At 46.2% G+C, this 12,901-nt stretch overlaps 1 protein-coding gene across 3 annotated transcripts in view; it reads right to left on the reverse strand.

Moving 5' to 3' along the window:
- Positions 1-371: 371 nt before the first annotated feature.
- Positions 372-12,901, reverse strand: part of LOC102567599 (uncharacterized) — a 37,776-nt gene continuing 25,246 nt past the window's right edge. For all 3 annotated transcript variants that reach the window (XM_059725694.1, XM_059725695.1, XM_059725696.1), the window contains 2 exons: positions 7,491-7,658; positions 372-5,885 (listed from right to left, as the gene is read on the reverse strand). In XM_059725694.1, the coding sequence (XP_059581677.1) occupies positions 5,546-5,885; positions 7,491-7,658 (508 nt within the window). In that variant the 3' untranslated portion in view covers positions 372-5,545. The remainder of the gene's footprint in view (positions 5,886-7,490; positions 7,659-12,901) is intronic.

A 12,901-nucleotide genomic window follows, 5' to 3' on the forward strand; every position in this document is an offset into this window, starting at 1 on the left:
TGCATGAAGAGTTCTGGTCTTCATTTTACCAATCCTGAGTAGGTGAGCTGCTTTATTCGCTGGCACAAACGTCTGAGCAGGGTGCTCTGCACTGCCACAGTGCCGAGCTCGAGCCCTGGCCTGGCTGTCCTGTCCCACCAGCCGACGTGGCCACTGTTAGCGTGGCTGAGCACGGTGATACCAAGTAGACAGACAGGAGGATGTGAAGTGGTGGGAAGGGAATGACACCGATTCAATGAAAAGCATCAGCTTGTTCATGTCTGGAGCCAGTCACTGCTGATGTGCAAGTTGCTGCCATGCAGGTGTAAATGGCACAAGCAAGTTCATAAGTGAAATTAGAGACTGTTGCAATGAGGTACACACACCCAGTGTCTGGTGAAAAGAACATTCACCTTTATTGGAACTGGACATAGTCCACAGACAAATACAAGTTAGCTTAACTCACCCCTAAATGGCAAGGAGAGAATGTTTTGCATTACTCCAACTCTATGAATTTGCCCTGATGACAGCCACTGGCAACCAGTCATCACTATCTCTATTACTGAAATGGCAGGTGGGGGCCAGCCAAGGCCATGCAGGCCCGGTCTTGGTGCATGGAGTCTGATCCACACTTGCTCTGCGTATCCGGTGCATGGGGCCAAAAGGTTGAGTGCCACTGCTCTAATCAAGTTTAACATTGTTTTAGACTAACTAAGGTGCAGAGTGAGTGCCAGGTAAGTCTTGTAGTGATAGCTATAAATCCCTGTTGTAGAAATGGCAAAATTGGCTACGGTCAGTGATGGCTGAATGCATGACAAATCCCCGATGAAGAATCAGTATGATGCTATTAGTCAGTGATGTAGCCAAGTAATTTTTGTTTATAACATTGCCTATATAATAATAATACTTATTATAATGCTTATACTAATGAAATACTTATGTTGTTCACTTACTGACTCTCCCATTTAAAGCACAAAAACACTATTATGTTTGGGACCAATTTTCTATTTAACCTCCATCCCCTACCCTTCCACAGTCTCCCTTTTTAAAGGGAATAAATCCTCCCAGAGATTGTTTCTCAAATGCACATGAGGCCCCAACACAAATGGGATTGTCAGTATTTTAACAAGAATATATATGACTGATATTAGTTCATATGACTGAATTTAGCTTCTAAAATATCTGTCAGCAAATATCATTATTGAATGAAGCCTTCTACTGGCGTCTGTGCAGTATTCAATGCTCTAGCTTGAAGGAGGAACATTGCAGGAGGCTATAAATGTACAGGGTTATGATGGAAGTGCCAGCAAGGCTATATATGTTCACTGCCATAAATGCTCTAATATACCGCAGCGCTTCACGCAAGCTTGACTTTGCCTACTGCGTGCCCAGTGTTGCTTTTCAAAGAGCATTAAGAATGAAGGCAAAAAATACTAACACAAAATAGCCATACCCCTGGGCTGAGACCAGATGCTGCTCTTGGTCTCCCTGCTGTGCATGGGGGCTGTAATGCCCTATAACAGCATTTGAGCCACTCTGTGCTTCTCAGTTAAAATGACTAGCGTCCAAATTCCTGCAGAAACAGACAAACACGTTTTACTTATTTATTCTCTCTCCTCCTTTTACTCTCCCCTATATCCAACACTCTCATTTCAGAGCCAGGACTTCAACACGCAAATGCTCAAGGCCAATTTTCCCAGGCCCTCAAACAGCTTAGACACTCCCTTGCCAGCCCCATGAGCACTCTGAATGACAGTTTCCCACTTCAGGCATACATGATGGCTAAAAAGCCTGCATCTGCTGCTTTATAGTGGCCTACCACACTTGCTTTTTTTCTCTAGACAGACAATATGCAAAACTGATGGCCACCTATAATTTTATCAGGGGTGCTCAGCAGGATCTGGGGGAACATCTGTTCACCAGAGCGCCCCAAGGGATGACACGGTCGAATGGTCACAAACTCCACCGCGACCGTTTCAGGCTGGACATAAGGAAGAACTTCTTTACTGTCTGAGCCCTCAAGGTCTGGAACAGCCTGCCACCGGAGGCGGTTCAAGCACCCACTTTGAATGCCTTCAAGATACATTTGGATGCTTATCTTGCTGGGATCCTATGATCCCTGCTGACTTCCTGCCCCGGGGGCAGGGGGCTGGACTTGATGACCCTCCAGGGTCCCTTCCAGCCCAAATGTCTATGAAATCTATGAAAACCTAGGGCAAATCAAGCATCCACATGCAAATCCCTGTTTCAGTTCCCTTCCTATCCCTGAGCAGTCTTAGGGTCTGTGACCTTTCAGGGTACCTGAACACTTCTATCGGTCTCTGCTTCTTCTCCAAACGTGCAGTCTCTTTTCTGACCCCGGTGGCCAAGCTCTCCTTGTCAGTTTTGACTGGTCCTACAGTCAAGAGGTTCCCTCTTCCTCCTAGAAGTTTAGCTCTCCCTGGTAGTCAGTCATGCACGTTCAGGCACTACCCGCCTGGTCTTCAGCACACGGAGTATGAGACGAGAATACGGCAAGGATAATCACGAGCAGTTAAATACGCTGTGTTCAGAGTCTCCTAAACTATATCATAATTGGGATTGCAATCAGAACGTACATAATTCCCTGGATTTTCCAAACTATGGGATAATCAGATAGAAAGTTTGACACAGTTTCTCACTGTTTAAAGATATGGGCAACAGTTGCCTACAAAACCCATTCTCCCATTTTCCCTGCTACAGAAGTGCTCCTGGATCGGACCTGTGGCTGGGTGGCCGGGACAGCAGCCCCAGGCAGTGACTTCCAGGAGGGGCACTGCTGCTCTGCTACACCTCCGACCCCTGGCTTGCTCTCCTCATTGCCAGGGGTAGCCCTCCACATAGCAGAACCAGCACAGAGGCAGAAACATCAGCCAGATGCTCCTGACCTTGCAAGCTCAGGTAGGCCAAAGTGGGGAAAAACTCCTGCTCAGGCCTTTGCTTGCTGGTTATCTGGCTGGGAATGTAGCCCTTGAATTCTGCTACTCGACTGGTGGTTAGAAATTTTCCACTAACGCAGGTGGTAAGCGGTACATCTACAGAGGTTGTCTTAAGTGATATGAATGCATGGTCCCACTAGGGGGAATGCCATACTGGATCTGGTATTGGCAACGGGGGATGACATGATAGGGGACCTCCAGATCGGTAGCCATCTCGGGGACAGTGATCACCTAATAATAGAATTCACCATAAGACGTCGAGTGGGTAAGGTAACTAGTAGGGTGAAAGTGCTAGACTTTAGGAAAGCTGATCTCATTGCACTCAGGCGATTAGTCAAGGACGCACTGCAGAGTAGGAGTTTTGAAGGGATGGGAGCCCAAGAAGGGTGGCTGTGCCTAAAGGAAACGATCCTTTGGGCACAAAGCAAGACGATCCCCGAGCGAGGCAAAAGAGGGAAAGGGGCCAGGAGGCTTCCATGGCTGACCAGAGAAATCCAGGGCAGCCTAAGGGCCAAAAGGGGAGCACATAAAAAGTGGAAACAGGGTGAGATCACTAAAGATGAATATACCTCCTCTGCTCGTGCTTGTAGGGAGGGAGGCAGTTAGACGGGCCAAAGCTACCATGGAGCTGAGGATGGCATCCCAAGTAAAGGACAACAAGAAATTGTTTTTTAGATATATTGGGAGTAAAAGGAAGGCCCAGGGAGGAATAGGACCGCTGCTAAATGGGCAGAAGCAATTGGTGACAGATAGGGGGGACAAGGCTGAACTCCTCAACGAGGTCTTTGCCTCAGTGTTCCTAAGCGAGGGGCACGACAAGTCTCTCACTGGGGTTGCAGAGAGGCAGCAGCAAGGCGCCAGACTGCCATGCGTAGACCCTGAGGTGGTGCAGAGTCACTTGGAAGAACTGGATGCCTTTAAGTCGGCAGGCCCGGATGGGCTCCATCCGAGGGTGCTGAAGGCACTGGCCGACGTCATTGCAGAGCCACTGGCGGGAATATTCGAACGCTCGTGGCGCACGGGCCAAGTCCCGGAGGACTGGAAAAGGGCTAACGTGGTCCCCATTTTCAAAAAGGGGAGGAAGGAGGACCCGGGCAACTATAGGCCGGTCAGTCTCACCTCCATCCTTGGTAAAGTATTTGAAAAAATTATCAAGGCTCACATTTGTGAGAGCCCGGCAGGACAAATTATGCTGAGGGGAAACCAGCACGGGTTTGTGGCTGGCAGATCGTGCCTGACCAACCTAGTCTCTTTTTATGACCAGGTTACGAAACGCCTGGACACAGGAGGAGGGGTGGATGTCGTATACCTGGACTTCAGGAAGGCCTTCGATACGGTATCCCACCCCATACTGGTGAACAAGTTAAGAGGCTGTGATGTGGATGACTGCACAGTCCGGTGGGTGGCGAATTGGCTAGAGGGTCGCACCCAGAGAGTCGTGGTAGATGGGTCGGTCTCGACCTGGAAGGGTGTAGGCAGTGGGGTCCCGCAGGGTTCGGTCCTTGGACCGATACTCTTTAATGTCTTCATCAGCGACTTGGATGAGGGAGTGAAATGTACTCTGTCCAAGTTTGCAGATGACACAAAACTGTGGGGAGAAGTGGACACGCCGGAGGGCAGGGAACAGCTGCAGGCAGACCTGGATAGGCTGGACAAGTGGGCAGAAAACAACAGGATGCAGTTCAACAAGGAGAAATGCAAAGTGCTGCACCTAGGGAGGAAAAATGTCCAGCACACCTACAGCCTAGGGAATGACCTGCTGGGTGGCACGGAGGTGGAAAGGGATCTCGGAGTCCTAGTGGACTCCAAGATGAACATGAGCCGGCAGTGTGACGAAGCCATCAGAAAAGCCAATGGCACTTTATCGTGCATCAGCAGATGCATGATGAATAGGTCCAGGGAGGTGATACTTCCCCTCTATCGGGCGCTGCTCAGACCGCAGTTGGAGTACTGCGTGCAATTCTGGGCGCCGCAATTCAAGAGGGATGCGGATAACCTGGAGAGGGTACAGAGAAGGGCCACTCGTACAGTCAGGGGCCTGCAGACCAAGCCCTATGAGGAGAGACTAGAGAAACTGGACCTTTTCAGCCTCCGCAAGAGAAGGTTGAGAGGCGACCTTGTGGCTGCCTATAAGTTCATCACGGGGGCACAGAAGGGAATTGGTGAGGTTTTATTCACCAAGGTGCCCCCAGGGGTTACAAGAAACAATGGTCACAAGCTAGCAGAGAGCAGATTTAGACTGGACATTAGGAAGAACTTCTTCACAGTTCGAGTGGCCAAGGTCTGGAACGGGCTCCCAAGGGAGGTGGTGCTCTCCCCTACCCTGGGGGTCTTCAAGAGGAGGTTAGACGAGTATCTAGCTGGGGTCATCTAGACCCAGCACTCTTTCCTGCCTATGCAGGGGGTCAGACTCGATGATCTATTGAGGTCCCTTCTGACCCTAACATCTATGAATCTATGAATCTATGCATCTAGGCTTCTCACTGGGTGCAAAGATTTCAAGTATGAAATGCACATCTTCTAAGGGCTGAAATAATTCAAAGCGCATTCTAGCACTAAAACTGCAGCACTTTTCTGCTTTGGAAGAATTTGCCTTTTTAGCCTACCTTCTAAGTAAACTTGAGTTTACAGTCTTTCCCAGGCTCTTGTGCTTGGAACTGGTCTTCAACCTTTCTCAACAACTTTTTTAGCTTTATTACTTTTCCTCTCACAGGCTCCCTCAGATTCCCGTCATCATAAAGATCTTTCTTGGCAGTCTGAATAGTTTTTAGGAGCCACTTTTTGTCAAATGCGTGCTGTTCGCTGAATACCTCCTCCACCATTTCTATCACTTCATCAAGCAGCTCTTTGCTTTCTGTCATCTTCAATACAACCTGCAAGTCAGGGCGGTGCCTTTTCACTTCCTCAATGTTTTGGATTCCTGCATTTCCAAACTTATTTGCACACAAGCTGGAAAGACAGAGATAAAACACAGGTAAAGCTTGTTGGAGAGGTTCATTTCGGAGGCAGAAAACACCACTTTATACCAAATGGGCAGCATTTTCAGTCTGTGCTACAGAAGAGACCCCCAGAATCCACTATACATTTCTCAGACTGTCTTCTCATGCTATTTTAGGATTTTATGTTGCCTCCAAAACCTGGAAAAAATCTGGAAGCTAGGCTCAAAATACTTATTAAGGAATGCACCAAAGGCTGGCAGGATTCATGTTAAAGCTTTCCAGCCAATGCAACTTAATTTCTTTGTTGAAAGGACTTATCTCCTTACTTTTACAAGTCATTTTATTGAGGAGGAAAAAAGGAATTAATAGCCATCTTTCAGCACCGGCTCTCTGGGACATAATGTATCATATCAGATTAAAGCTAAAATTTCCAGGAAGTTGCTACTTAAAATATTGGTTGTTACGATCCACAGTTTGCTGTGCAGGTGTTGACCATCCTAGTGATGTTTTTATGCAGTAATCACCACCACGGCAGAGTTTTGTTGTCAATATTATCAATCAAACTATATCAGTATTGTTATCAAACAAATCCCCTACTTCTTTGGTACGGTGTTGAGTAAACCATGGGGAAATGAAACTCAGTCTTTTCAAAATATAGGGGATGTTCTGTAGTATAAAAATAAGAAGAATATTGTTTGCTAAGAAGTAGAGCTGTGCGAAATTTCGACGAGTGTTACGTTTCGAAGCAGTTTTGCCGCATTTCGAGCTTGAAGCAGCGAACTCAAAATGAAACAAAAGGCTTCAAAGCTAAATGAGGGCACTTGAAATTTTCGAAAGTTTCAAAATGTTTTGCGTGTCGAAGCCGGGCTTGCAGCTAAACAGAAACTAAGGAGAGGGAGGAAGGACTGCTCTGATAATGAGATCTAGCTCCCGGTTCAATTCCCTGGCTCTCTGATCACTTCCCCCAGCTCTTCCCAGGGGTGCAGCCCCCAATCTGCATGCGAGGTTTCAGGCAGGCTGCTCCTGCCAGCTGGGGCCAGCGGCAGCTGCTTGACACAGCCCACACCAAGTGCCGGGAAGGCTGCCGTGCTGCCGCTGGCCCCAGCCTGCAGCGTCGCCCTGCTGAAACCTGGCACGTCGAACCAGGGGCCTGCATCCCCCAGAAAGAGCTGGGGGACTGGTCAGAGAGCTGGGGAATCGAACCGGGAGCTCTGGCTGACACGTGGATCTGCCCCAGCTCCGGAACAGCGTGCGGCACCCTGCCAAGCTGTGCTGCACCTGTGCGATGGTGCAGCTGCTGTGCAGGTGCCAGGTGGAGGTGGGGGGGTGATTCCCATTGCCCCCCCACTGCCCCCTGCTGCATGGGGGGAGCTCTGCCACAAGCCCTCAGAGGCCTGAATTGCCGCTGCCAGAGCCAGTGAGTGCGGGGCTTTTTTTATTTATTTATTTGTTCATTTGTTTATTTTTAAAGCTCCACACACCAGCTGCAGAGCATGTGATTTACTACTTCTTGTTCAGCCTCTTTTATTGAGTTGTTTCTGGCCCCATCAGTTATACAATACTATTTCTACAAGCCTAATTATTTTTATGCAAAGTCTCAGTTTGACCAACTTACTTTAACAACTGGAGAGAGCAGTTCTTCCATAAGCTTTGAGCCAGATTTTCTACACCTTCATCTTTGATGCTGTTACCGTACAAGTGAAGTATCTTCAAGCTCCTGTTCGTCTCCAGTGCCGTCCACAGGTGCTTAGCTCCGTTGGAACCCAATTTATTGACAAGTACCCTAAAGCAGAGAGAGAGTTTGTAAGTCACTTGGAATATTGTGGCCCGTCAAAATAACATGTTTTTAGCCTCGCGGTTCAAACAGTCTCAACACTATTTGCTTTATAATGACCTGCATCTTACTGTACCAGGCATGCTAGCAAGAAGTAGAGTAAATTTTGCCTAGTGGTCTCCAACCTAGTTATTCATAACTAGGTCACGTTTTATACCTGGGCATTTTTTAAAATTGGGCTAGACACCTGACTGCAATGGTTCAGACAGGGATGATTCTGCCTTGGGGAGGGGGTTGGACTAGACTAGATGAGCTCCTGAGGTCACTTCCAACCTCCCTATTCGATGATCTTTTGGGCTGAGGCCTTCCAGGCCTGGCTCTGCCCAAGACTTGGCAGAAATAATACAATAAAAACAATTTGATTTTGCTAATATCATTCTCCTGCCTTTAACCGTTTGGTCACTGCGGTGGGCAAGATCAGAACATTTTAATTTAATAACAAGTTCATTCGTGGGTCAGAGAGATTTTGTTCCAGCGTTCTGGTCAAAATCAGGCGTTGATCTGGTTGCATTAAGAGTTAATAAATCTTAAAACTTGAGTATTTTTAATCCTATTGTTGGATGAAAGACCAATGTACAGGTTCAGCAACCAAGATCTTTACTGAGTGACACACACAGATAAAGTGGGGAAAAGCAATGCTTCTTCTAAAACCATTCATACTCACACACATACACACAGGCCAATCCACAGGTGCTCAGGTTCAGTCACGATGGCCACTCACGATGCCTCTGGACATGATGATCTTATGGGAGGGACGTCAGTAATTTTCTTCCGGGTTGATGTGGATGGCATAGGACGTCGTCGGGGCTACAACATCCTGAGACAGGGGAGACAAGGTGTCTGCCTGCTTCTTATCTTCTTGTAGATGGTTTGTTTATTCTTCTCGAGGCTGCTTTCTCAGTAGATGGGGTATGCTCCATACCATTGTAGCCCGGGTGTACATGGGTTTGTACTTCCCTCTCCAATTGCGGGAATTACTGGCAGGGCAGTGTGCTGCGGAGAGACACAACAGCCCAGCGGCCACCTCCATCCCCTATAGAGTCGGGTCCAGTTAATCAAGTATTTATATATACATGTGTACAAATTTACAAAACAATAAACCCTTATTATATATATATTTTATATATATATATATATATATATATATATACACACACACACACACACACACACACACACACACACACACACATATATATGTGTGTGTATGTATATAAATGTGTATGTGTGTATATGTGTGCACGTGTATATGTGTGTGTGTGTGTGCGCACAAACGTGCACGCACACACACACACACACACACACACACACAGTTATTTAAAATACAGATGAACAACAGAACAAACCAGAATACTGATTGGACAACCTTATAACACTATTCATATACAAACTATTACTTCAAATTATTCACATAAACTATAAGGCACTGTCCACAAATACAGTCAGCAGTCCTTAGACTACCTGGGTGCCCTCCAGGGCAGAGGCCCCACTCCCAAGGTAGCACTACAGGAAAGGAGATGGGGCAAAGAAAAAGGAGAGGAAGACCCCCAAAACTCCTGAGCTCCCCCGCTATCACCCAGGAGCGGCCCACGTGGTGCCCCTTTGCTACCTCTCCAGGGTAACTTACTACTCCGTGGTCCCGGAGGATTGCCTCTTGTTCTCCAGGTCGAGCTCTGGTTTTCCTGCTGCCTGACTCTGCTGCCACCATCCTGGCTTAGGGCCACATGCACCGCTGGGTGTAGTGGGCACTTCGCCTTGTGCTCAGGGTTGGAGGCCTGGACAGCCTTGTGCAGCACCGGGGCTCGGTCTGTTCCCAGACCCTCTGGGCTGTGTCGTCTGCACTGAGCTGCTGCCCCGTGTCAGCAGCCGTAGACCCGAGCCAGCCCAAGCGGCTCCCAGGGTCTCTCACCCTCCGTGCAGCACCTCCTGCACCGAGCTCCCAGCCTCATTCTGGGGGCTGAGGACCCGAGTCGCCCCAGGGGCTCCAAAGATCCTGCTCCATGCACCAGCCTGTGCACCGTGTCTCTGGCCGCATGTCCGAGCCACCTCACACAGCTCCCAGGGTCTGTGCGCCGTGCTGCATGACAAGAGCCTAGCTGCTGGAGCCATCTGCCGTTCCCCGCTAAGGGAAGCCTTTGGGGGCTCTTCCTGGGCTACTGCTTCACCCCGCTGCGCAGCTCTCCTCAGCTCGGCTAAGCCCCGCTCTTCTCTGTCCCAGACACATCTGCCCCCACCCGGGCTGGGCGCGCCGCTCCTTTTACACGCTCCAGGCTCCGCCCCCAAAGTCTTCCCGACCTGATAGTTTGCGGTCTTCAATCAGGTCCAGCAGAGCTCTTCTCCCCCTCCCCTCAGGAAAGGGGCGTGACTTTATTTCCCTTGCTGCCTCCTGATTGGTGGATGGATGGGCTCCACCAATCAAAACAGCAGGATCTCAAGCCTGGGACTCAACGCGAGCTCTGAAAGGTGAGCCTGCTTCACCATATTCATTCACTCGCTCATGCATTCATCTAAAATGACTTTTCCACAATATTCTCAGCCTTCTCAACCCTATCATTTAGGGTATCACATATTTAGCATGTGATGTCACTCTTTAGTTGCTGTAATTTTTATATGCAATATAAAATAATTATTATTAAGGTTACTAATATGAATGTGATATACAAAATGATTACTGAATATAACATTAATTTGAATATCTCATTGCCTGATAGTGCCCACCTGAACAGGGCTTTCCCACCAGTTGTGATATCTTATTTTCTTTGCCTTGGTTATGTGTTTGGAGTTGGCTTGCACTATGATGTAGGTTTGTATAGCTTTTCCCTGCATGGCATTTATGGCATGCACTAATTTCGGATGTTGTGTCATGTGACAGAGAACCTCTGCTGAGATTTCTAAGTGCATTGGGTGTAAATCTACTTTTTCCAAATAATTCATAATTGATGGTAAAGCTCTGGTTTACTCTCCCTTTTTTATAATTAGTGTCATATAAAACATTATACAAATAAACATTGACAGCTACATCGGTTACGTTAAGATAACACTATTGGTTAATATAGAACTACAAGCACCATTTTTTAAATAAGCATATCTATATCCTACACCTATTATCAGTGACTTCTTATAAAGATTATTATACAACAGATAGTTACATACTATAAAATCACGATCAAAACACAAATCATTGGGTTGTAACATATATTCTTCACATAACTGACCTTAACTTTGCTTCCTAGGGTATAAATCAGAAACACCTTTTGTTTAAGTGTGGCTGGTAGGGCTGACACTTCTACCTCAATGTGCAGTGTATTGGGATTGAACGGAAGTTGAGAAGTTGATTATAAGGGTGAAGCCATTCTTCTGGACTACAAAGCAGCTGCTGCAATTCAACGGGAACCTGCCCATTTACATCCCATCTATACCCTGCATTATAATCCCCTTAATTCCAGCTAAGTACCACATTTGAGCTTAAATATGCATGAGGGCTATAGATGCATTGCCTTGCATAGTTAGAAGAGCCTTAGCCAAATCATTCTCAATTTTTCCCTGAACTCTTAATAGGTGAAACACTTAACTTAGCCAACATTTCAAAATTTTCTTTTGTAGGCTGATCTAACTAACACAAGAGTTTGCCCAGAGTAGAATTGCAGGGGATGTCAATACTAAGATGTCCCATTTTATTTTCCAACTTGAGGGTGTTAAGCGAACACATCTAGAATACAAGGCTTTGGAAATGAACCTAAATTATTTTGAAATAATAGACCCTGGTTCAGGCCTGAACACACTTAGAGTGATTTTTGGTAGCATTCATTTTTATGATTAATTTTAATAACAGTTAGCGGTTCTTTTAATTCTGTTATCTTTGTGCCTTTGCTCGAGCTTAAAATCCTAAAACAAATCATAAATGTTGGCACTCATGACAACAAACAAAAGCAAGCAAGCCATGCAAAATGAAGCAAAAAACCCCCCAAAACAAAAAAAAAAGCAAAAGCAAGCCATGCAAATTATGATTAAGAGTCCTTCTGATTCTTCTGACAGGCTCTATTGCTTTCTGGATACTCCTGCAGCGTCAGTGCCTGTTCCTGTAGAATAATAATCAAACTCCACCTGCCCAATTAAGGCAGTGTAAATATTCACTAGAAGCTAAAATAAAATTATAACTCATAATAAATAGTTTAAATCAGGGAGTGATCGTACAAATGCTTAGGGTGTGTAAGTCCCTGATTTGGGATTTGGTCTATTCTGAAAACAAAGGGAAAAACCTAAAATCGAACAATAAACTTCAGAGCTTTGAATGCAGTAACAACCGTTGTAGCTCCTGGTACAGCAAAACACTCTGAAACTCCAGCACCTATAGCAGGAGGAGTAAAATAATTTTTAGTATTAACTTTGGCTAATGTCGGGGTATTTTTGCTTATTTCCTTGGCACAGAGGTGCTGGTATAATTTGAAATTTATATTCATGAGAACAATAAAATGGTTTTATCCAAACATCTTTAAAAAAATTACAGTCTCCCACAAAAAAAATGTAGAAAAAGTTTAAGTAAAATTTTGAGGGAGAAACTGTCCCTCTAAAAGAAAAAACTCATTTTTGAAATAATAATTTGGTTAAATTACAACAAGGGTATTGGCACCCCTTGATCACACATGTAACAAAAAAAAATTGTAAGGAACCCAATTCCAATTGCCAAAATAGTGCAAGACCATTAAAAACAATAAAATAAATGTGGGATGATCCTTGCCATTTAATATGTACATAAAAAAAACACACCCCAAGAACTGCAATGATGTATGCATTGCCACTGTAATATTTTACTGCAAGGAATTTTGTTGGGCAGGTTTGTGTGCATTTGTTTTTCTTTTGCAGAAGCTGTAGTGTAAAATTCAATCTGGGAATACAGGTGACTGATAGATCGCAGATGTCACTACCATCATAGACTCCTAGAAGTCGGGTTGGAAGGGACCTTGTATATCTTCAAGTCCGACCCCCTCCCCGGGCAGGAAGAAAACTGGGCTCAAGTGACCCCAGCCAGGTAGGCATGGAGCCGCTTCTTAAAGCCCCCCAGGGTAGGAGCCAGCACCACTTCCCTTGGAAGCCGGTTCCAGATCCTAGCCGCCCTGACTGTGAAGTAGTTCCTACGGATGTCTAATCTGAACCTACTCTCCAACATCTTGTGGCCGTTATTCCTTGTTATC

Source organism: Alligator mississippiensis, chromosome 4 (assembly GCF_030867095.1).
Source record: "Alligator mississippiensis isolate rAllMis1 chromosome 4, rAllMis1, whole genome shotgun sequence".
NCBI lineage: Eukaryota > Metazoa > Chordata > Crocodylia > Alligatoridae > Alligator > Alligator mississippiensis.